This window comes from Micropterus dolomieu, linkage group LG09 (assembly GCF_021292245.1).
Source record: "Micropterus dolomieu isolate WLL.071019.BEF.003 ecotype Adirondacks linkage group LG09, ASM2129224v1, whole genome shotgun sequence".
In the NCBI taxonomy this organism is placed as follows: Eukaryota; Metazoa; Chordata; class Actinopteri; order Centrarchiformes; family Centrarchidae; genus Micropterus; species Micropterus dolomieu.
Genome location: NC_060158.1, coordinates 5,601,025 through 5,626,842, shown reverse-complemented (window position 1 = coordinate 5,626,842; position 25,818 = coordinate 5,601,025). Strand labels below are relative to the sequence as shown.

The 25,818-nt window shown below is 39.6% G+C and overlaps 2 protein-coding genes across 2 annotated transcripts; both read left to right on the top strand.

Moving 5' to 3' along the window:
* The first annotated feature begins 394 nt into the window (after positions 1–394).
* LOC123976749 (chitin synthase chs-2-like) lies at positions 395–9,618 on the top strand. Its single transcript, XM_046059096.1, has 20 exons — positions 395–523; positions 1,321–2,197; positions 2,463–2,646; positions 2,805–2,894; positions 3,211–3,366; positions 3,526–3,700; positions 3,846–3,938; positions 4,070–4,205; positions 4,399–4,599; positions 4,691–4,806; positions 4,995–5,163; positions 5,316–5,495; positions 5,629–5,901; positions 6,014–6,191; positions 6,864–6,898; positions 7,004–7,068; positions 7,427–7,537; positions 7,631–7,836; positions 7,952–8,045; positions 9,446–9,618. Exons 1-20 carry the CDS (start codon positions 395–397, stop codon positions 9,503–9,505), a joined length of 3,528 nt encoding a protein of 1,175 aa, XP_045915052.1. The 3' UTR covers positions 9,506–9,618.
* Positions 9,619–17,281: 7,663 nt separating this feature from the next.
* Positions 17,282–24,773, top strand: LOC123976748 (chitin synthase chs-2-like). Its single transcript, XM_046059095.1, is given in 20 exon segments — positions 17,282–17,418; positions 17,772–17,955; positions 18,042–18,050; positions 18,115–18,204; positions 18,539–18,639; positions 18,829–19,046; positions 19,217–19,271; positions 19,306–19,569; positions 19,755–19,955; positions 20,047–20,162; positions 20,316–20,484; positions 21,862–22,041; positions 22,185–22,460; positions 22,556–22,736; positions 22,845–22,879; positions 22,973–23,037; positions 23,384–23,494; positions 23,588–23,793; positions 23,891–23,984; positions 24,520–24,773. Coding segments are annotated over 20 exon segments (2,709 nt in total). The 5' UTR covers positions 17,282–17,384; the 3' UTR covers positions 24,640–24,773.
* The last annotated feature ends 1,045 nt before the right edge of the window (positions 24,774–25,818 follow it).

Here is a 25,818-nt window from a genome sequence, read left to right as displayed (position 1 = left end):
TTATAAATTTTTGGGTCGAATTCTGCCCACTGGTTAAGAAATTTATTTGCAGATATTTCATCCATCCATCCTCAACCGCTTACCCTGCGTACACAGTCGCGGGGGGGCTTTTATTACAGCGGTATGAACATTGAAACTATCTTACAGCTGTGGTTTCCTCTACCATTGTAGCTGGACTTGTCAAAGCAAAGAGCAAATGGCTCTGTAACCACCGTCACTTGTAGAGCTTCTCAACTCTGAAAATGTTTGAGCACATTTTCGATTCGCCATCAATTTTCGTAATATCGACATCTACACAGTTGACTTCTCGCCTCAAAACTTCTCAGAAATGGATTCAGTGATGAAATTGTGTACAAAACTTGTAAATGTGTAAAAGTAAATGGTGAAAGGTAAAATGGCGGTCGTTGAGAAGTGTCCAGCGTTCCACACTCAACTTTTTGGTATGAGTGCACCATCTGGGTATCTACAGTGCACTGCATTTTTCCATACTTCCCAGTGTGAACACACTTATGCCCTCAAAATAGTAAGTGTAAGTATGGAAGTGCACAAATTGAAACACAGTACATGTCTCAACAAAAGCCTCTTCTGGATCCCAGCAAGCAAACGAAAAATACTCAGTTTCAAAACAAAAGCTTACCAATTAAAATAAAACGCCTCTTGCGTCTAATTGACAAGCTTAGTTATTTTCCGACAACATCAGTGTTACATCCCTTCATATCGGGAGGAAATTCATAATCTTGTAGAGTGGTGCTCAGAGAACAACCTACTGCTCAACATCAGCAAAACTAAGGAGCTGATCGTTGATTTTAGGAAGAAGGACATAAAGACACACACTCCTGTCTACATCAGTGGTGCTGAGGTGGAGCAGGTGAATAGTTCCTGGGAATCAGCATCACAGGGGACCTGACATGGTCATCTCGCATCTCCACGCTGGTGAAGAAAGCTATTTCTTGAGGAAGTTTAAGTGCCAAGTTCTTATCAGCATTTACAGGAGCAATAGAAAGCATCCTGACTGGTAACATCACAAACTGGCATGGGATGCGCACGGCCCAGGACTGGAGGGCTCTGCACTGGGTGATTGAAACTGCTCAGAAGATCATTGGTACCCATCTACCGAGCATCAGTGATATCGGTGAGGTGAGGTGCCTACGCAAATCCCAAAGGATACTAAAGGACAGTACCCACCCAGCCACAGCCTGTTCACTCTGCTGTTCCTGTGATCACTGCATCATCTTTTGCTGCTGCTGAAAATGCAGCCTAGCAGGTATCTCGAACATTTTCTTTACCATGTTGTTAAATATCCTTCTCCTTCTTTTTCAGGTTCTTTTCTTTGAGTTCATGGTAGCTGTGGGTGCAGCGATTCTCACCATTGTGGCAATGCCAAACTTGGACATCGTGACCAACGTGACAATACTGAACGGTGTCGCTGTCCTCTCGGCGCTCCTACAGGTGGTCACTCAGTGCACTGCCAAGGAAAGGAATCGTTTCCTGGTGCCGTCCATTGCTGCCTTCATGCTGATTTTGCTCGGATATGTCCTGTTCCTCGTCCTATACATTATGAAAGATCCTACTGATATTAAGATGGCCATTTGGGTGGGTCTGGCTGTTGGTGGATCGTTCTTGGTGTCTTTCAATTGGTGGGAGACCTACTTCAGACTGATCGGCGAGAACCGCAGATCTGTCTTCCTCAAGGACCTGTGCACAGATATGACAAAGTGCCAGAATGTGCTGCACATCATCTCCACCCTGCTCAGGATCACAGTGACCGCCTGTGTGCTTGGAGCCTATGTCCCACTTGCCAAAATGGACTGGGACATACTGAAGTCTATCCCGAGTCGTGAGACAAAAATTATAGTCATCACCGTTGGGGTCCAGCTGATCTCATCTGCACTCTGCCACTGGTTTGCTGTAGTGGCCTGCAAGATGCACGCCCTGCGACGATGCTTCATTCTGCCTTTGTACCTGGCCTCTTTGGCCGTCATGGCTCTGCTCATCATCCTTGTTATCGTTTACTATCAGGAATACAGAATAAGTCTGAACGGGACAAGCATCAACTTCACAGGCTACTGCAGTGTAACTTTAGATGGAAGAAACAACAGCCTTAATGGCAGTGTGTTCTCAGATCTGGTTTTGGATGTTACACACACTCTGTGCTTCCTGGACATGTCAACTATAACTGACATTGGCCTGCTGACAGGTAATAAAGTAGAGCCTGGTTAAATGCAAGTTTAAGCAAGTCACCCTGCTCTACATGCCTCAGTGATCAGGTGTGTGCAGGGGCCATTGCTTTAAACTTTGGATCGCTCTGTATTTTTGATTTTAAACATGATTACAAAGGACCAAACACTTTAATCAATCTCCACAATCCACAGTATAAGCAGTTAACCTTGCATGGCTACTTTGTTATTTAGTCCTGCATTTTTCTGGATACACTAAAAGAGCATTTGTTACTCTTTCTTCAGGTTCAGCAGTGTCGTGGTGGCTCGGTCTGGTGTTGGCCACTCTCCATCTGTGGCACCTCAACATTTATCGTATCCAGAGGACCCAAGACCTGTTCATCAGGAGGCTGTATGAAGGAGCCTTTATCGAGCAATCCCTGCTCCTCAACACCCGATTCAACAATCAGACCAACAACAAAATGAAGAAGTAAGTGTTTGTGTAGTAGTAGTTCTCCATTTTGGTCACCTCAGTAATTATATATAAGCATTTTCAGCAGGTTAGTTTAGGCTATTTATTAGGGTTACATTTACTCAGCTCTAAAGTTTTTTTTTCAAATATGCAAATCTTGTCTTGACAAATTTTAGGGAACCTGAAAGAACAATGGTTTATCTGTGTGCAACCATGTGGCACGAGACCCACGATGAAATGATGAACATCATTATCTCAATATTCAGGTGAGTTATAGTCACTTCTTTTTTGTAGGAAAAGTCTATGATATATCATCTTTTCATTCCTCCAGCTATTTCTGTTGATTTTTTGGGATCACAGGGAGTTCTGAACATAGGATCTGCTAATGCATTAATTCAGTTTCTTACTTCACATAATTTCAAGAGAATTTTAGCCTTGCAATTTCGATTACGAAACGAAATAAAATTTGTAGTGGAAAAGACTTTCCTTGGTCTAGACAGGTTTTAGTAGTGTAGTATTAAGAACTCCAAAATGTACTTTATCACAGTGGAGTTCCTCTTTGTGTCTCTATGAACACTGCAGACTGGATAAGTACAGACCAAAGAGAGAGACCAAAGATTTCACCTTTGAAGCCCATATATTCTTTGATGATGCATTCAAACATGTCAAGGGGAGTCGGGGGCGTCACATCAACGACTTTGGAAAGGACCTTGTGCAAGTCCTCTCAGACGTTTATGGGTAAGATACATGTTCACAGATAATTTTACTGTTCCGGTGCATTTAAACGTCTCTAAAAAGAACAAAAAGTGTCAGTGTCATTTGGCAGTACACCAAAGAAATACATTTTTTAGGGAGTAGAAATTACTATCAAAGTATTCTGTCACTCTCTTTCAACAGTATCTTCACAAACCTTGATAAAAGCATCTTCAAAAAGCAGCAGCAGATCCCTGATCAGAAGATCATCAGGACACCATATGGAGGTCGTCTTGTGGTCACCATGCCTCATGGGAACAATATTGTGGTTCACTTCAAGGACAAAGAACTCATCCGCCATAAAAAGAGATGGTCTCAGGTAGGAAAATAATGACCATTTACAGGTCGCTTAATTTTTAGAACTGTGGTTTTCAAAAATGGAAAATTTTTATATTTCAAGCAAAACAATGATTAAACTCTCAAATTGTGAGAAAGTTTGTTAATTGTTCCTCCTTTATTTCCAGATCATGTACCTTTACTATCTTCTGGGCTGGAAACTCATGACAAAATATTATGCACGCTTGGAGAGAGAGCACAAAGATACATTGATAGCAGAGGTCCAGGTGAGATGAGAGAAATATATCACTCTTTAGATTTCTTTGATGAGGTTAAAAACACATCCGTAGTACTTCTAAATAAAACCTAAATGTAAATCAGATCAAAAATGTGCCTGTTTCTCCAGAAAGAGAAGCACAACACCTACCTCCTGGCTTTAGATGGGGACACAGACTTCCAGCCAACTGCTGTGATGTTGCTCATCGATCGTTTGAAAATGTACCCACGTGTTGGGGCAGTATGTGGCAGGATTCACCCCACTGGATCAGGTTGGCCCATTGTACATTTTTAATAAGACAAGACAGAGAAAAAAACAACCAAATACAACATAAAACGACTGTCCAATCATTTGAACAAATGCCTCTGCCATAGATCAACCATTGCAACTGTAAAGCCAACAGTGACTAGCACTGGACCGACATTTGTGTCGATGTTTACATTACCTCTGTTTTTCCTCTACAGGTCCTGCAGTGTGGTTCCAGAAGTTTGAGTACGCCGTCAGTCACTGGCTGCAGAAGACAGCGGAGCATGTGATTGGCTGTGTGTTGTGCAGCCCCGGCTGCTTCAGTCTGTTCAGAGCAGAGGCGCTGATGGATGACAACGTGATGAAGAGATACTCCACCAAGTCCACAGAGGCGAGACACTACATCCAGTTCGACCAAGGTAACAGATATTGTTCACAGGACTTCCTGTCTCTCTCTCAGTCTTGGGGATAGCTTTCACACTCTGCCTCTTTATTTTCTGTTCCCTGAAGGTGAGGACCGCTGGCTGTGTACTTTACTACTAAAGCAGGGATGGAGAATTGAGTACAATGCAGCATCTGATGCTTACACCAATGCACCTGAGGACTTCAAAGAACTCTACAACCAGGCGAGTCCTGCAGCTAATCAGAACATTTCAACTAACATGATGGCCATAAAGTAGATTTGACAAACTGATACATTTGCTTCTGATATTCAGAATCTGGATATCAGAGACATCTATGACTGTGGATCTCAATGCTTAGAAGCTGTCCAAAAATCATATCAGTCACGCTAATGATTTTTTATTATCTTCAGCGTCGGCGATGGGGACCGTCCACGATGGCTAATGTGGTGGATCTGCTGGGCTCAACCAACACAATTTCCAAGAGGAACTCATCCATGTCCAAACCCTTCATGTTCTACCAGCTCTTTGCCATCACCTCATCAATCCTGGCCCCTGCCACCATCTGCCTGATGATTGCAGGTCAGAGGTTTTTTTTTTACTTTTGAGATCAACTGGATTTAACCAGAAATATGACTATCTTACAGATGTTTTAATTGTGTTTGAATAAATGCAAAAATTAAAGGCAAGGTTACCATGTAAAACTAATGTGCCTCCTCTTTTATGGTCTCCAGGCAGTTTGACTTTCATCTTTAACATGGAAGCCAACGCTGCCCTGGTCCTGGCTGTGTTACCTCCTCTCATTTACCTGATTCTCTGCTTCAAACTGAAAGCAGACACTCAGATCACTATTGCAGCAGTCTTGAGTATCATATATGCATTCATCATGTTGGTGGTGACAATGTCCATCATCGGTAAGTTCTATTCCAACACGTATAACTTTATACAGAGTCATGTGTAGCTACTTTATTTAGACTTAGTAAAATATTTTTAGATGTGCTGTTTAACAGTGGTTTAATTTCTGAAACTCTCCATTCCGTTCTTCAGGTGCTATGGTGAGGGAACAAACCATCCTGACACCCAGCAGCATTTTCGTCATCGCCATGGCTTTCATTTACATCATCACTGCGATAATGCATCCTCAGGAAATCCAGCTGGTGTTCCATGGCTTGCTCTACATTCTCTGCATCCCCAGCGCCTACCTCCTGCTCACCATCTATTCCATGGTCAACATGAACAATGTGTCCTGGGGCACCCGGGAGGCAAAACCTGCCGCTGGATTGCCTGCAGACACCACCCCACAAACAACAGCTCAGAAAGGTAGATACCAGATTGAAACTAAAGAGTCTATTTTCAGACCACTCAAAGTGCAACACTCGACGAGTATTATTGTTTGTGCTGACTGAACTGAAGCTGATCATCACACTTGCAGCCAAAAGCATCTTCCAACGACTCTTCTCGTGGGCCAAATGTTGTAAAAAGTCCACCAGCAGATATGGAGGTGAGCAGCTCAATGCCAACCAGGAGCACCTGATCCCAGAATCCGCTCAACCTGAACCCCAGCCCCAAAACACTATTGTGGAAGACGTGAGGATCTCAGAGGAACAGAGGTACGTTCTGAGGTTAGAACCAAGCGGGAAGCTGGAACATGGAAGTCCCTTAAACCTGCAGCAGACGACTATTCCGGTTGCAAAAAGAAGTCCGGCTTCATTAGAAATAATGGCAAAATGGCCCTACTTCTCCGCTGATTTATTACCTCAGTAAACACTTTCCTTTCATTTGGTAAATTAGAGGAAATTAGACCATAGAACAGAGTATGCTTCAGGGCGGGATTATCTGTTATTGATAATTCGTTACCATGGCGACCTGTCAATCAGGCTACAGTGACTCGTACCCACGGCATTGTGTAAATTTAACCATCGCTGTTGAAAAAGCTCATTAGGAGTTGGCTGTTCACTTTCTCTGGTGAGTACATTTTGTTTTAAGCCTGTTGTTCACGAAATGATCAGCCCTGTTACAATCATGTGAATTAGAAATGAAGCTAGTTAAGCAAGCCAGTTTGCTCTGCACATGGCCGTTAGCTCCACCATCTCGTCCAAATATGGTCACGTCCGATGCCGCTGGTTACAAAAACTCAACATGGCAGCGCCCTGTCGGCCAAACTCGAGCCTTCAATACGTCCACCTCTTATATACAGTCTATGGGTAGAACATGGATATAAATGTAATGTGTCACTACAACAAAGTATGAGATCACACTAACAATTTTTGATTTTGTTTCAGGCAATTGGAGCCTGTTTTCGACTGTGCTGCCCAATGTAAGTCCAAACACAAAAATCAGCATGATTTTTTTTATAAAGAAATCCAGCACACTTGTAAATGTGATGTTTTCTAATATCCTGCCGCATTGCTCTTTTCTCTAGGTTGGGTCACACAACTACAGAATATTTCCAGTGACATGCAGCTGCAGGAGGAGTCACTCGACCAGGTTTGTGTCTCACTTTATCGGGTTTGCATGTTGGCTGCCTCTACAGAGAGTTTGGAGTTTACTCCTGCTTCAATTCATCAGAATTATGCTCACCATATTCAGTTTCCCAAAGCAGTTTTTCATTATTTGCTATGTCTTACCATGCACAAATGTAAAAAAATAATTATAAATAGGACATTTGACACACAACACACAAACATATCATTATCTAAGTCGTGCTATATTGTTGCTAAACTCGCTAAACACTAAGACTGATGATAAACTGTGGGATACAGCAGTAAATGTGTACATAAAGCTTGTTTCCTGCCCTATCTATATGAAATTAATTAATTGAAAGCATTTCTGTGTTCCTCTGTAGGAAGAGGAGAACTTCTGGAAAGAGCTTCAGGGTAGGTACCTGCAACCTCATGTTGAAGACAAAGAGAAACAGGACATGATAATCAATGACCTGCGAGAGCTGAGAAATAAGGTAGGTGTGCAGAAATTAATTATGGTATATGTCCAACGGGAAATCACTGTTCAGTTAGTCTTAAATGAATGCTTTCTTTCTCATTACACACAGATAAATTTTGCCTTCTTCATCATGAATGCTCTGTGGCTGGTGGCAACATTTACCCTCCAGCTCCTGAATATACCCATCAACATCCCCAAGCTCAACTTCAACCTCGAAGTCACCGGACATATACAAATAGATCCCATTTCCTTAATGTTCATTCTGGGATTTGCCACATCAGTTGTGATCCAGTTCTTGACCATGTTTTACCACAGGTGACCACTTACATCAAATTTCTTTCCTTAACAGGGTTTGACATTTTAGGGATGTGCAGTTCATACATCAGTTAACATTTGTATAAAATATAATTCTTGTTTTATGTTCATCTAGAATCTACACTCTGATCCATTATGTGGCCATATTGGACACAGAGCCAATAAAACAAAAAAATGTAACAGAAGAATCAGACCTGGCCGGCGAAAAGGTATTTACATCTATTACTTTTGTTACTTTTACAGTTACTGATTCTGCTGTTGCTGGTCTACAAATACTATTGTAACTACTTGCAATGATACTAGAACTATTGATAATTATTATTAGGCCTTACAACCACAGCATAGTGCAATGTTACCAGTAGTAATCTTGCAATTGCAGTCCAAAACAACGATCACTTCGGCCGTCAGACTCTAATATAAAAACAACTTTTCAAAAACAAAAAGGATAAACAGGATAGTCATACTTGTGTTTACCAACCATACTACTGAGTTTCGTGAAATGTCAGCTATGGAAAAAAGCCTAAGCTGCTAATGTGCTCCTGCTTTCTTTGCACATTATTAGGGCTGGAGCGCGAAATGTACGAGGACTCTATTCAAACTAAAGAAATTATTTTCTTTATATCTTCTCTTCTGTAAATAAATCGCATTTTTGGCAGCTTAAAAAGTTTTTGGGCGAGGCAAAATTGTTTGCTAGCGCCCCCTAAAGAGCAGACTTCGGGCAACATTTCACTGAAATGTATGAAATTTTTAGGTAATTTTTGGCTATTTGTATATATGTACTTTAACAAACTCCTCCTAGAGAATTTATCCCATTGAAAATTTAAAGGCACTGACGATGAGAAGTTGTGCTATCTGTGAGTTTTCTTAAATGGCGTGTCTGTAGCGTGGGGTCAAATATCAATGATTTGCCACAAAACAGTGTAAAAGTGTACATGCCTAGATCTGTACCAAACTTTACATGTTTAATAACAGGCCCACATTGAACAAACCTACATGGCAATAATTACGCAATGACATAGCACCACAAACTGGTAACAGGAAGTAAGCCCTCTGAGACAAAAACATTTGATATGACATTTTCACAGCGTGGTCCACATTTCATGTAGCCTAATGGTACACAACTTAGATTAGCGGGTGTTGTCAAGCACCAGCTAGTGGACACAGGAAGTAAGTAACTCCTTCAAGACCAGTCCAAAGCGCTCAATAATTTAGTGGCGCGCATTCCAACCTCTGGCCACTGTTCCTCGGCCCACAACGTTGCTTTCAGCTTCAATTATACTTGAAAAAAAGGAACTTTGTGGAGATTAAAATCACTTATAAGAATAAGAATGAATGCTGTTTTATCTAGGAAATAATAATGAATGTGAACACACAGCAAAGAACAACATGAGTAGGATTTACCTACTTACCTTACTTTTTAGGCTTGTTTTAGGTGAGATGCTAATGACAGAAAAGATCTGAAAATACTTTTCTTAAATTAATGAAGGAAGCTACGACATCCAGTCCAACTGCACCATCCTGCTACTGTGTCACTTCTGACTAGTCACAAGCCAGAAATATTCTATATGAGGTGGAATTTATGTGCACTGTTTCTTCAATCTCTTCTCAGGTCGACAATGCCGACTCCAACTCCCTGCAGGAGTCAGAATATGACGGGACTGAGGTGTAAACGCAGACTCTCTCCAACACATTTTAGCACTTTGAAATATCCTCTGTTTGGAATGTATTTATTTATAATCTGAAATTATTTTATTCTGAATATTAGTTTTCTTAGAGGTTGGTGTTTCTGTAATGTGAAGAGGAATTACTGAAGTTTAGAAATAATACAGACAACGTGAAGAGAAATTACATTCTCTGCATATGATGTCACAAACAAACTAACAAAGTACTTTTAATGGGGAAAAGAAAGTGAAATAGTTACTTCAATCCTGTAGAGGGAACTCTTCAATCAGGGAATTTTTTTACAAAAATGCAAAAGAGATTAATTGATACATTTTATTTATAAAATACTGTACTGTATCATCAGGACACCACACGCAGTATAATATTTATTATAATGTAATAATATTTTCTGCTGTGGGATCGCTGGTCATTGTATTTATCATAAATATTTACATGCTGTCTGTGTGTGTTTGACTGTGTTAAAAAAAACTTAGATCTCAAATTTTTAAATTTAGCTAGTTGTTTTTCTGAAATTCTATCTTTGTTATACTAGATATAATAACATTTTTCCATAAATAAGGCCACATCATAAAAGGTCATAAAATTAAAAGTAAATAATTTACCTAGGATGATGCAAATAAAACCCTCCTCTTGAAGTTGTTCTGTGATGGGTAGAAGCTGTGAAGCAATGTATGAAAGGAGACACATTGGCCACTAAATGAGAAATGATCATTACTAAATATCAGTTCATAACCCCATAACCCCAAATAAATTATATTTATTTGTAAATGAGAAACTAAATTAAAATTATGATCTATGATCTTTCTATTTGTGTAATTTTACCTTTAATTGCAATAATAGGTGTTGCATTGTGCCCTTGTTTTCTCAATAAAACACTTTATAATGATGTTTTTATGAGGGACCAAAAATGACTTAAGAATAAATAAATAAAAGCTGTTAATTACTTAAATAAAGTTAAATACTTAAATAAATTCAAAGTAAATATGTTTTTTGTAATGAAAAAGGCTATTTCTATGTTTATTTATTTATTTCAATTTCATGTATGTTTAATTGCTTCATTTTATTATTTCATGCAATCCTTTTATGACTTATATATTTGTATATTTTAAACTGCTAAGTTCAGTGGTTTGCTCTAAACTGCATTTTGTTGTCTCAGTGACAATAAAGTCTCTATCAATCTGTATTTAACATACACCACACTGAAAAGTGCAAATCAAGCTCTACACTTAAAAAGAAATAACACCCAATTTTATTAAAAAAATGTACTCTTAATAATTCACTCATCATTAGCGTTAACCCTGTCATTGACTCCTGCAAGTGTTAAAATTCACTAATATTTACTCAACTTAAGTTTTATTTTTAACAAACACACTATTGGTGTGCTTTTAAATAAAAATTTAAATAATTACTTTCTAGTGTTTTTTTGCAATTTTGTACTTTTCCACGTCCAGCTTACAATTAAAACAAGTAAAACTTTAAATGTTTGCAAGTAAAACTTTAAATACAATTTATTAAAAATAAAACATTTTCCCCTTAAGGTTTAGTTTGTATTTTAGTGTAAGTGTACCAATCAACCAAAATCAACAGAGTTTGCAGGTGGGGCAACAACTGAAGGTGTTTTTCAAACTATCTCTCTAATGTGGACAGATTGAGGTTTCACTGGCATCTTCCTGCTACAATTTGCCTCTCACAAGATTTTTAGAGTGAGATTGGTCCTACTTCACTCTCCTGTTAAAGACAGAGGGAGTCACCAGGAAGCCATCTACTGCACTGATTTAAAACGTTCTGTACCTTCTAGTCATTTCAACATTAAAATACGTGAAAATAGGGCCCAGGTCTAAACCAACTTAGATTATCCTTTAACCATCTGTCGCTGTGAGGAGTCAGAGCTTTCTTCAGGTTGTACACCTTGATGATATGATCTCCACCAGGTTTCTTAGTCAGTGCAGATTCAACCAACTGTGAAAGGACAGAGTAGAAGACAAGCCAATACTCCCCCCCCCCCCCCCCCCCGCAGATCTTAATATCATCTGCATAGCCCAAGCAAGAAGGCCAGAGAAGAATAATAATAGTAATAGACTTTGCCACTATTCATAACTCTGGCAAAAAAAGACATTGAAAACACTAAAATCCAGTCCAGTGTAATTTCAAGACATTGCCATCTTTTTGGTGTATCTCTGAGGCAACACACAGAGAACAGCTGACAGATATCAGATGATGTTCATAAGGTTGTGAGATTTTCCTACTTGGTAGCTTGCTGCCAAGCTGTTTTTTTATTTTATGGAAAAACTCCAAGATGCTAGACAGCTAGATAGCTGAAAGATTATTTGTTTGGTTGAAGGTGGGAAACATGGACATGGACTGTATTTGTATCTCATGTTTCAACTGTATTTGGAATTCAAATGTGGATTGACTCACAGTACCCTCAGTACCGGGTTGGTGTCGTGGACTGGCTTTGGCTAGGGCAGACAGTCATCGGGCTCCACCCACTGTACCCATAGAGTCCAGTAGAGGGCGGAGCCTGTGTGAGATGGAACGTACTGTGGAGTGCACAGTAGAAAATAACATTCACTATCTTTCCCTTTTGGTAATATAATTCATGGAATACTCAGCACCAATTGCAGTAAAATGTTTTTCTTATCTAATGTTAGCATTGGATACTGCGCTACTGATAATTTGTCGTATCTTCTCCGGCTCTCTACACCAGGGTTCATACAGTCCCAAATGGGGTTCTGTCTTTCAGACGGTCTGAAGGGGATACTGTGTAGTACTTTTTAATTTTGACACTTAAGAACTTTTAAAACCAGGTTCTTTTTAACTTTTACTTGAGTAGTATTTTACAGGATGAATTTTTCTTTTACAGTAACATATTAGTGTACTGTACTTTTACTTAAAAAAGTAGCCTACTTTTTCCACCACTGCTTACAATGGATTCATATTCCATAGCTTCTGATCTATCAGAGGAGACCAGAAATGTACATATAGGCTATGGCTGAAGATTTAAATCTGACTCATTTTGAATGTGTTATTTTCTGGAGAAAATTTTGTAGTCAGTTACTAGAGAACATTAAGCAACTAGAAGCAAAGTAGAAGGTAGAGCATTTGATACGGCAGCAGCTTAATCCTTACGCCCATATTGAAATTAGGTTGCAGAGCGTCACATTTCTTTAGAAGACTTGTCAAACCTGATAAGTCACAACTTCTTTATATTATATTTATATTATACTTTATAAACAAATAAGTCAACAGAAATGTTTTGTTTATTTGAGAAGGCACATGTACATCAAATTCTTACTTTCATAAATTTCAAAGCAAGCTGATGTTAGAACACAGGCCTTCAGTTAATGTTATAAAAAAAACACTTCATGAAGGAACAAATACGGTGGTCAAGACATGTTGAACAAACTGCATATCAAAAACACTTTGCAAATTCAAAAAAGTGCATGCAGAAAACACTAATATGAAAGCCACAACATAACAATGGAAGTGAGCAACAACTGACTATTATTGCCTACATGTGTGCAAGAGGAAAGTACTTGACCATGTTATGGGTGGTGTGGTGTGGGGACAGAGAGGACCCAAATGCAGCGCTCAGAGCGAAGGAGGTTTATTGAGGGAAAAGGGTTTGAGGGACTGGAGTGGAGGGAGAGGTGGATGCCTCGGAAACTGAGGAGACTGGGACCAGAGAGCCGGGGAACACTGGGGCCGAGGAAGCCGTGGGGGAAGGCGAGGAGGGGAGGAGAGGACCAGAGGATGAGACCAGCTGACTGAACGGAGGACAAGGGTGAGTGAACCTGGGAGGGAAACAGACAAAGAGACCAAGTTAGTGACAGCAGCGACAAAGCAGAGGTAAATTGAGAGAAATCAAAAAACATGAGAGCCCTGAATGCAGAGATGGCACCGGGTACGGAGCAACGACGATCAGGCAAGAATGGTGTGGAGAACCGGGGTGAGGTTGACTACTGGCAGGTGTGGCAGGCTGACGGGGTGACTGATGAGGTGCAGGTGCAGGTTGTAGGCTGGGGTCAGGAGCGGAGGGAGAGAGAGAGAGCACACAGGGGAGGAGACACAGGGAGGAAGGAAGATAACAGAGAAAACCAAGGAAAAAGCAGAATAACTGATGAAAAGGAGAAATAACCAGGTCACTCAGTGTCAAAAGACCATTTAAGAAGTAAGTTTAAATATGATAATGTAAAGATATTTAAAATTCCTCATGTGAGACAATTACATTGCGATAGGAATCATAGTTAGTTTCACTACGCTTCACTTACTCTCAAATCTCACAATATTTGTCAAGATATGAATCTGAAGAGATTTAACTCTACTCTGTTTATTATTTAAGTTTATAAATTCCATGATTAAATTACATTAAATCTAATGCTCCCTTATTCTCACCAGTGATATTTTGACAGGCTAATGAAGAGATTGAAAATAAATATATTTTTATATATTTAGTCTGTGTCTTTTCTGAAATCTTTAGGTTTTTTGAATAAACTGCAGGATAATTCCACCTCTTCTCAAATGAATTAAAGTGGAATGAAAATCACTCTTTGGTAGAATTTCTCACAACTCACTGACAGATACAATGTGGGCGCCTGTCTTTTTATCTAGCTTTACTGAAAGTCAAAATGTCCTCTTGACTAAGGTCTCCAAAATATTAGGATTTAAAGATGAAGCCTGGTTCCCATTGTGGGAATGTTGTTCTGTCAGACCTGTTTTCCTACACAGGCTTGCCCAGACCTAAAGTTGCATCATAAGTAGTCCTCCAACACACAAAAGATGCAGCAAAAGGAGGGATGTTCGCTCTGAATTCCATAGACCTGAGTTGACGGCTGCCGCTCATTGGTGTTTCCATTTGATGAGGGCATGGTAATCGTCAGCTGTCACATGAGTCATGCTTCCTACCCACCTTTATATGCAGATGTTAAACCAATGGACGGTCATTTGGGAGCAATTATGGAAGAAGACAGAGACATGCCCAAGTAAGTAACGCTGTTTTTTTTCTCTGAAACAACTATTAAGTACTATCTCTGTATATTTAATTAGAAATCATTTGAAAATAATGACATGTAGATGTAAAAGTAAAATTATTTACATTTATATGCACACCTTTAATCGCTTAGTTATTTAAGGGTTAGATAAAGTGAAATCCATTTTTCCTAATAATCATTTATAATTACAATGGTGGTTCTGTTTTTGTTTATTTCATTGATTTATTTTAATTTTCTGTTTATATACTGTACCAGCTTCCAGTTATGGATACTTCAATTGTGTAATTCATATCTGGATACATCAATCCCACTTAAAAAGACCATATAAATGCTTATAAACCATTTATATTATGTTTAGAAAGACTGGTGTGGAAATTTAAAGAAGAGAGGTTTTTTTTTAGAGTTACTATTAGAGATACTCATTTAAAGTGTATACACATTATGTTTAAATTAATACAATTTGATTATTGAATACATTTAATTAACACATTTATGTTTTAATCACTATATTACAATTTATCTATCTTTGGTCATTCTTTAATTTATTACATCATAACTACATGAAAATGTGTTGTATACTATATCACCACTTTCCACCTCACTAGCTTTATGACCTGCCATCCTACTTCAGACTTTGATTTTTGTGTGTTAATTTAGGAGGCCATGGGATACCTGTAGAGAGGTCCCGGTCACTGAAGATGAACAGACACCATGGAAAATGATAAAACTACTAAAGATCATCTTTCTGTCTGTTGTCGCTGTGTGTGTATTTGGATTGGCGCTATGTAGCAAGGTTTGTTCTTTTTTTTTATGAATACATTGCATTCAAGGATAAAGGATCAAGGTTGTTTATTTAACATTATACAACACAAGGATGTATAACAAAATGAAAGTTTGTAATCTCTTCATTCTGCACACACTAAACTTAAAATAAAATTAAATGTATATTAAGATATGAATTTGGGTCTGGGGTGATTGTAAACAGCAGCAACAAGATGAATATGGATATCATATTCACATAAAAAATTCTGACATTTGGGAAGCAGTGTCCATCTTGACAGTGTTTGAGCACCAAGCATCATCAATGGAAACACAGAGTCCGCTTTGTCTCATCTTGCAGAGTCTTGTGCTCTGTTGAACATTATCCACCCAGCGAGTGCTTGATCCCGGATGCTGATGTTATGGTTTCTGTTGCTTGGCCAACCTGAGTCCCATTTTGTCCAGACCAGACCTTTAGCAGCAGTCTTAAATCCAAGATGGGCCAACACTGCTATTCTAGCTCTTTTTCCCCTCACTTGGGCGATCTACCAGGCACCCGCTGTGGTACCTGGTCTGGTCGAACAAGCCGGGTGGCCTGTTCCTCTTTAATCCAGAACCCTGGCTTCCTTTTCCAATGACTTTATTTTTATAATAGGTATCAACTGTTTCGGCAAAAAATCCAGAAAAAACAGATGAAAAACAAAAGTGCAGGGTAGTTTGAAAGAGCTACTGACTGCTACATTAATGTGTGCATGACTTAATGAATGAATTAACATGAGTAGCATGAATACATTCTTCCCAGGGTTTCTGGGTAAATTCTTGCATCCAAATATATTTTAATTAAAACCTTTATCAGAATATAAACTTAATTATTGTGTAGAAACTCATCTCAGAAGGACACCAGATCATCCTACATTGTCCACATATCACAATATTACTAACTGATTAAATGATCATCATGTTTTTTACTCTGTTGCAGACTTCTTTCCTCCTCCTCATCACCTTGTCCAACAAAGGCACAAAGACCCTCCCAGATGACCAGAAACCCATTGCTCTGCTATGTATCGGCTGCTCTCTCATTGCTTCCAGTGTCTTTCTGTTTCTCAAAAGCATTTGGAAGGCATGGTATAAAACATCAAAACTGCCCAGAAAAACAACTACAGCCCTGGTAACACAACCTAACTTTATCTTGTCTATTGCTAATGCTGAAAACAGAGTCCGACAGGTGTCTCAACCATGTTGTTGAATGTCCTTCCACTTCTTCTTCAGGTTCTGTGCTTTGAGTTCCTGGTGTCTCTCGGTGCAGCGATTCTCACCATTGTGGCAATGCCACACTTGGACATCGTGACCAACGTGACAATACTGAACGGTGTTGCTGTCCTCTCGGCGCTCCTACAGGTGGTCACTCACTGCACTGCCAAGGAAAGGAATCGTTTCCTGGTGCCATCCATTGCTGCCTTCATCCTCATTTTGCTTGGTTACGTCCTGTTCCTCTTCTTATACATTATGAAAGATCCTACTGATATCAAGATGGCAATTTGGGTGGGTCTGGCTGTTGGTGGATCCTTCTTGGTGTCTTTGAACTGGTGGGAGACCTACTTCAGACTGATCAGCGAGAATAGCAGCTCCGTCTTCCTCAAAAACCTGTGCAGAGACATGACAAAGTGCCAGAATATGCTACACATCTTCTCCAGTCTGCTCAGGATCACAGTGACCGCCTGTGTGCTCGGAGCCTACGTCCCTCTGTCCAAAATGGACTGGGACATAGTGAAGTCTATCCCAAGGCGTGAGATAAAAATTATAGCCATCACCATTGGGGTCCAGCTGATCTCCTCTGCCCTCTGCCACTGGTTTGCTGTTGCGGCCTGCAAGATGCACGCCCTGCGACGATGCTTCATCCTGCCTTTGTATCTGGCCTCTCTGGCTGTCATGGCTCTGCTCATCATCCCTGTTATCGTTTACTATCAGGAATACAGAATAAAACTGAACGGGACTGCAAACATCAACTTCACAGGCTACTGCAGTGACATTGTAGATGGAAGAAACCACAGCTTGAATGGCAGTGTGTTCCCACATCTGGTTTTGGATGTTACACACACTCTGTGCTTCCTGGACATGTCAAATATAACTGACATTGGCCTGCTGACAGGTAATAAAGTAGAGAAGAGTACATTCACACATATAAGATTTAAAAATATCACAGTAGGTATGTTATTTATACAAGTAGGGTCACCAATCCAAAACACATAGTTTAGTTTGTTTTTAGGCCTAAATCTGACCCACACCCTGTCCTACATACCTGTGAGCCCCAGTGCTCAGGTGATGTATATTTGTTTTTAAACATAATTTGAAAGGACCAAAATCTAATCATGCTCCACAATCTAAGTATTACCAGTTAACCTTTGATGGCTATTTAGATATTTATTCCTGTAATTTTCTGGATACAAACTTCATGATATGGTAGTTTATGGCAATTTAATGCATTTATAAATCTTCCTTCAGGTTCAGCAGTGTCCTGGTGGTTGGGTCTGGTGTTGGTCACTCTCCATCTGTGGCGCCTAAACACGTATCGTATTCAGAGGACCCAAGACCTGTTCATTAGGAGGCTGTATGAAGGAGCCTTTATTGAGCAGTCCCTGCTCCTCAACACACGATTCAACATCCAGACCAAAAACAAAAAGAAGAAGTAAGTGTTTGTTGTTTGTGTTGTTGTAGTTCTACATTTTGGTCCTCACAACAATCATCTAAAACATTTAACCTTGTTAGTTTAAGCTATCAAGTGTGCATCTTCTCCAAACAAAACTATGTTTCTCAAATTTGTTTATCTTGTCTTGTCAATTATTAGGGCATCTGAAACGACAATGGTGTATCTGTGTGCGACCATGTGGCACGAGACCTACGAAGAGATGATGAACATCATTATATCAATATTCAGGTGAGTTACACAGACTTCTGTTGCTGGATATTCTATGATATGTCATTTTCTCATTCCTCCAACCATCTCTGTTGATTCCCTGAGATAAATTACTTTTTTAACCCACAGGGAGCTCTGAACATAGTATCTGCTAGAGCATGAATTAGTTTCCTTTTTTAAAATCACTTCAAGAGAATTTCTTTCAACCACTTGGTCAGTTAAATCTGTTGCTGTCACAGGATTTTATTTTCCAAGAGTTTGTGTCCTTGGCCTAGACAGTTTTAGCAATGTACTATTAAGAACCCCAAAATGTACTTTATCACAGTTCCTCTTTATGTTTCTCTGAACACTACAGACTGGATAAGTACAGGCCAAAGAAAGAGCCAAAGTTCTATGATTTCACCTTTGAAGCCCATATCTACTTTGATGATGCATTCAAACATGTGGAGGGGAGCCGTGGGCGTCACCTCAACAAATAAGCAGAGGATCTTGTGCAAATCCTCTCAGAAGTTTATGGGTAAGAACCATGTTTACAGAAAGTTTGCTGTTGTAGTGCATTTTAGCATCTCAAAAGTGAACATGAAGTTCAGTTCTGAGCTGGCAGTAGCGTTTGGTACACTAACAGAGAAACAAATTTTTCAAAAGGTTCAAATTACAATCAAAGTATTCTTTTATTCACTGTCATCAGTATCTTCACAAACATTGATAAGAACGTCTTCAGAAAGCAGCAGGAGATCCTTCATCAGACGATCATAAGGACACCGTACGGAGGTCGTCTTGTGGTCACCATGCCTCATGGGAACAATATTGTGGTTCACTTCAAAGACAAAGAACTCATCCGTCACAAGAAGAGATGGTCTCAGGTATGAAAATAATGACCTCAGAACCATTTACATGCACCATTTAAAGTTTGCATCATATTTAGAAATGTGGAGTTTTCAAAATTAAACACGATACTGGATCATTTCTCTATTCAAGCTTAACGATGCTTGAACTCTCGAAGTTATGTTAATTGTTATTTATTATTTTCCAGGTCATGTACCTTTACTATCTTCTGGGCTGGAAACTTATGACGAAATATTATGCACGCTGGCAAAAGGGAGAGGACGAGACGAAGCTGAGAGCAGAGGTCCAGGTGAGATAAGAGAAACAACACTTTTGTGGCTTTTCTGATGAGTTTGAACACACATCCACAGTATTTATAAAGAAAACTAAATATAAAACAAATGTGCCTTTTTCTCCAGAAAGACAAGCACAACACCTACCTCCTGGCTTTAGATGGGGACACAGACTTCCAGCCAGCTGCTGTGATGTTGCTCATCGATCGTTTGAAAATGTACCCACGTGTTGGGGCAGTATGTGGCAGGATTCACCCCACTGGATCAGGTTGGCCCATTGTTCAGTTTAAATAAACTAAGAGAAGACAGGAAAAAACAACTAAAAACCAACAAAAACAACCATCCAATCATTTGAACAAATATTTCTAAGATCCACCACTAAACTTACCACTAGACTTACACTGGACCGACATTTGATTTCATGTTTACATTACCTCTGTTTTTCCTCTACAGGTCCGGCTGTGTGGTTCCAGAAGTTTGAGTACGCCGTCAGCCACTGGCTGCAGAAGACAGCGGAGCATGTGATTGGCTGTGTGTTGTGCAGCCCCGGCTGCTTCAGTCTGTTCAGAGCAGAGGCGCTGATGGATGACAACGTGATGAAGAGATACTCCACCAAGTCCACAGAGGCGAGACACTACATCCAGTTCGACCAAGGTAACAGATATTGTTCACAGGACTTCCTGTCTCTCACTCAGTCTTGGGGATAGCTTTCACACTCTGCCTCTTTATTTTCTGTTCCCTGAAGGTGAGGACCGCTGGCTGTGTACTTTACTACTAAAGCAGGGATGGAGAATTGAGTACAATGCAGCATCTGATGCTTACACCAATGCACCTGAGGACTTCAAAGAACTCTACAACCAGGCGAGTCCTGCAGCTAATCAGAACATTTTCACTAAAATGATGGCCATAAAGTCCCTACAAAGATTTAAACCTGTAATTGTTTTCAATATTCAGAATCTGCATTTTAAAAGCACCCATGACTGTGGACCTCATTCTAATGATTGTCATTTTCAGCGTCGGCGATGGGGACCATCCACAATGGCCAATGTGGTGGATCTCTTGGGCTCCACCAATGTTATTTCCAAGAGGAACCCCTCCATATCCAAACCCTTCATGCTCTACCAGCTCTTTGCCATCACCTCATCAATCCTGGCCCCTGCCACAATCTGCCTGATGATCGCAGGTCAGTGTTTTGTGTTCATAATCTCTTCACATACAACCTTTTGTGAAATTTTGAGATCAACTGGACTTCACTAGAAATATAATTATTATACAAATGTTTGAGTTTTGTATTTTGTTTGTATTTGAATAAATGCAAAAATATATAGTGAGAACAACAAGTAATACTAATGCGGATGTGTCATGAGAGAGCTGAGTGCAGTGACAGGTAAACTGAGATGTGGACCCAAATGCAGACAATGGCGAGGAGGTTGCAGATTAAAAGATTTATTATAACGCAGATTTAAACAAGCTTACATGGAAGCACAGAAGTGCAAACAAAAGAAAATCCAAATGAAACTTAATCCAGTGGTTAGCAGGGAAATCCCCAAAGGAACAAAGTACAAGGAACTGAGCACAGCTTAACACTCAACATCAGACGAGGATGCAGCAAAGACTGAACAGAAGTAAGGGCTTAAATACACAGTCAAATGAGCAGGGAGGGAGTGCACAGGTGAACGACATGAGGAACTAACTAGGCACAGCAGACACAAATTGAAACAGGACAGAGTGAAACAGTAAGACAAACAGACAGGACCGAACCTAAATACAGAAACACAACTGAACAGCAAAAGGCAAACTAAACAACAGAAAACAAGAAAGCAAGACTAAACATCAGACAGAGAACACAAACCAACCCTTAGCAGACAAAAAACTGATAATACAAATAAACTACAACAGGGAAACAGACTGAGACAACAGGATAAAACAGAATACAAAGCAGACAAGACAAAAATAATATAAACACAGAACCAGGAATAAATACAAAGACATGAACTAAGACACAGAACTAAAATGCAGGACTAGATACCAAGATACGAGACAAAACATCTACTTTGAACTAAACATGCAAATGAACAAAAGAAGAAACAAGGCTACAAAGAAGAAACCCTGTAGTGTCCGAACGATAATGCTGCGATGATGTGTTGAGAAGAAATCCGCTTGACACTGTTCTTGATTATAAAAGTTTATTACATCAAAGAATTCAGCATCAATTACAAGCTCTGCAGCAGCTTGGAGAGTGACCCAGCCCGATGGCCACTCTGTCTCTCTGTACATTGAACACAGCTTATATAGGACATGTTTAGGTATCTGCTAAAGACCATATAAGGGCACAGTCCCTTCATACACACTAATCTCTACTCCCCCTACCACTGGGTCAGAGGTCAAATTCCATAGGAGGGTTCACTCTTTGCACACCCATCAATCATTACTTCACCTTAAGGGTTCACTGTGCCTCTCTCCAGCTCTGGGTCAGGGGTCAAATTCCATATGTTATACACCACAACCCAAACCATGACAGACTAAAAACAGTATGTGTCTACTCTTTTATGGTCTCCAGGTAGTTTGACTTTCATCTCAAACATGGAAGCCAACGGTGCCCTGGTCCTGGCTGTGTTACCTCCTGTCATTTACCTGATTCTGTGCTTCAAACTGAAATCAGACACTCAGATCACTATTGCAGCTTTCATGAGTATCATATATGCATTCCTCATGTTGGTGGTGACAATGTCCATCATTGGTAAGTTATATTCCAGGTATAACTTCATCTTACCCTACAGACACATGTGTAGCTACTTTATTTAGACTTGGAAAATATTTTTAGATGTGCTGCTTAAAACTGCTTTGATTCCCCAAACTCTCCATACCTTTATCATTCTTCAGGTGCTATGGTGAGGGAACAAACCATCCTGACACCCAGCAGCATTTTCATCATCTCTATGGCCATCATTTACACCTTCACTGCGATAATGCATCCTCAGGAAATCCAGCTGGTATTCTATGGTTTTCTCTACATTCTCTGCATCCCCAGCGCCTACCTCCTGCTTACCATCTATTCCATGGTCAACATGAATAATGTGTCCTGGGGCACCCGGGAGGCAAAACCTGCCGCTGGAGCTGAAACACCTGCAGACACCACCCCACAAACAGCTCAGAAAGGTAGATACCAGTTTGAAATTTTCATGTCACTTACAGCGGCACTAGATGAAAATTGTTTGGGCTGACTGAACTGAAGCTGATCTTCACTCTTGCAGCCAAAAGCATCTTCCAACGACTCTTCTCATGGGCCAAATGTTGTAAAAAGTCCACCAGTAGATCTGGAGGTGGGCAGCTCAATGCCAACCAGGAGCACCTGATCCCAGAGTCAGCTCAACCTGTACCACAGCCCGAAAATACGATTGTGGAAGACCTAAGGATCCCAGAGGAAGAACAGAGGTAAGATATGAAGGTAGACAATCTATTGAAATCTAATGTGTCGAAATCTAATGTGTCAGTACTACAAAGTGTGAGATGATACTGATAATATTTATATTTGTGTTTTAGGCAAGTGGTGCCCGTTTTCGACTGTCCTGCCCAATGTAAGTTCAAACACTTAAAATAAGCAAGATTGTTCCAACACAATTGCAAATGTGATGTTATCTAATACCCAGCTGTCTTGCTCTTTTCTCTAGGTTGGGTCACACAACTACAGAATATTTCCAGTGACATGCAGCTGCAGGAGGAGTCACTCAACCAGGTTTGTGTCTCACTAGATCAGGTTTGCATAATCTGCCTCTAAATCACATATGAATTGTCTGCTGAAGGTTTACTACTGTTCCAGTTCATCAAAATTATGTCCACCATATTCAGTTTCCAAAATGAAATCTGACCTTACCTTGAGGCCTTTGCAGTCCTTTGTTTTTTGTTATTTGCTGTGTCTAAACATACACGAATATAACAATGAATATTACAGATAGGACATTTGACACACATAACAGAGATATTTTATAATCCAAGAAGCATTAATTGTGTAGATAAAACTTGTTTTCTGCCATATCTATATTAGAATAGTTAATTGAAAGAGTTGCTGTGTTCCCCTGCAGGAGGAGGAGCACTTCTGGAAAGAGCTTCAGGAGAAGTACCTACAACCTCTGGTCGATGACAAAGAGAAACAGGAAAAGATAACCAATGACCTGCGAGAGCTGAGAAACAAGGTAGGTCTGGGCAACTGAACTATTTTACAAGTCTTATTGGATGTCACTGTTCAGTTAGTCTTAAATGAATGCTTTCTTTCTCATTACACACAGATAAACTTTGCCTTCTTCATCATGAATGCTCTGTGGCTGGTGGCAACATTTACCCTCCAACTCTTGAATGTACCCATCATGGTCCCCAAGCTCAGCCTCAACCTCGAAGTCACCGGACATATACAAATTGATCCCATTTCTTTCATGTTCATTATAGGATTTGCCACGTCGGTTGTGATCCAGTTCTTGACCATGTTTTACCACAGGTGACCACTTACCTCAACAAGGTTTTGATTTGAATTATGTTCATATATCTGTGGGCATTTGTATAAAATCTAACTTTTTCTTTCTGTGTTCATCTAGAATCTACACTCTGATCCATTATGTGGCCTTTCTGGACACAGAGCCCAAAGAACAAAACCCTGAAACAGAAGAATCAGACCTGCCAGGCAAAATGGTATTTACAAGTATTACTGCTGTTACATCTCCGGCTACTGCTTGTACAACTAGTGTTGCTTATTTTACTTCAACTACTGCTGGTCTACAATCACTATTGTACCAACTTACAATCATACTGGAAATATTGATAATAGTAATTATTTGTTCTTTGTTTACAAAGTTCTAAATGGCACTAAACACTGATGGGTCCATTTACTGATTTTCAAGTTAGGCCCTTCAACCATACCATAGAGCAATGCAAAATGCAATGTTACCAGCATTTAGTGTTATTGTTATAATGGATTTTAATCTCCACCACGAACAACATGAGTAGGATTTACCTCACTCTAATTATTCAGACTTCCACTATGTCAGGTTCTAAATGAAGAAAAGAACAAAATTGCCCTGTAAATATATTGTTTTTATTACCAAGGCCAGCTGGGACATCCACCCCAACTGCACCATTCTGTTGCTGTGATTAACAGTCACCTGCCAGACTTGTTTCAGGTGTGGTGGAATTTATGTTCACCGATGTTCCTTCCATCTCCTCTCAGGTCAACTCTGCATCCAACGCCGACTCCAACTCCCAGGAGGAGTCAGAACTTGAAGACAGTGATGATGAGTTTGCCTCGAGGTTGTACAACAGAAGTCACAATGGAGGGACTCTGGTGTAAACACAGACTCACAGACAAAAGCAACACATTTTAGCACTTTGAAATATCCACTGTGAGATTTTACCAAAATGATGTCATAATGTGTATTATGATTTATTTATTTGATAATCTGAAGTTACTGTAAATATGAGTTTCTTTAGAGTTTGCTGTTTCTGCATATAATTGTAATATGAAGAGGATTTAATGCACTTTAGAAATAATATTGACAATGTTGTGAAGAGAAATTACAGTATGTATGTGAATTACATATATACTGTATATTAATTAATGAAGTTCTTTTAACGGTGTAAAAAGGCAGGGAAATCATCACTTGAATGCTAAAGATCAGAGAAGTCTCAAATCAGGGAATATGTTATAGAAATGACAATGACGAAAGAAATTTAATGCTATACTTCTTTTTACAGCATGAAATACTGTACTGTTTCAACAGGATCGCACGCAGTATAATTTTCTGCTGTGGCATCACTGGTTGTTGTCTTTACGAAATACATTTACATGCTGTTTGTATGTGTTTTATTGCGTTTAACACATCTTAGACCTCTACTATGAAGTTTACAAATGTAGCCATTAGTTTGTTTTTTTAAAATGTTATCTTTGTTGCACTAAGATTATTCCATAAATAAGTGTGTTGTGCATTGCCCTTCAATTTCTTGTAATAATGGTAAACAAAATGCATATATAGTGCAAAACCTCCTCTAGAAGTTGTTCTCTGATGGGTTGAAAAGAAGCTGCAAAGCTATGTATCAGAGGAGGCATATTTGCCACCAAATGAGCAATGAGCATTACCAAATATCAGATCATGATCTTTATTTATTTTTGAATGAGACTATTTGAAGTAAACTAAGTGAGAATAAGAATTTATTCTCATCTGTTTTGTTTTTCTGTTTTAAACCCATAATGGGGAAAAATAGGAGCTGCGTCTTGTTTTATTTTTCACTGGTGTTGTATCCCTACAACCCGTTCTCAATCACATATGGCATGGTCAAGGCCTATCAGCGTTTGTAACGCACTTTAATTTTATATAAGGCTATAGCCTTAAATAAAATATATAATATTATATATATATAGCTAAGCTTTTCAGGTTGCATCCCATCTCATATCAACTGTGGGGAATATGATTGTAGAAGTGAGCACTATATTGCACAGCCTCAAACACTGAAAATTCTACCTCAGCATCAA

Bases quoted from the DNA above. Each gene is read 5' to 3' on its own strand.
- LOC123976749 (XM_046059096.1), top strand. From the start codon at position 395: ATGGCGGTCGTTGAGAAGTGTCCAGCGTTCCACACTCAACTTTTTGGT. The intron at 2,198-2,462 runs GTAATAAAGTAG...CTCTTTCTTCAG, and splicing joins TGACATTGGCCTGCTGACAG to GTTCAGCAGTGTCGTGGTGG. The intron at 4,807-4,994 runs GCGAGTCCTGCA...TATTATCTTCAG, and splicing joins TCAAAGAACTCTACAACCAG to CGTCGGCGATGGGGACCGTC.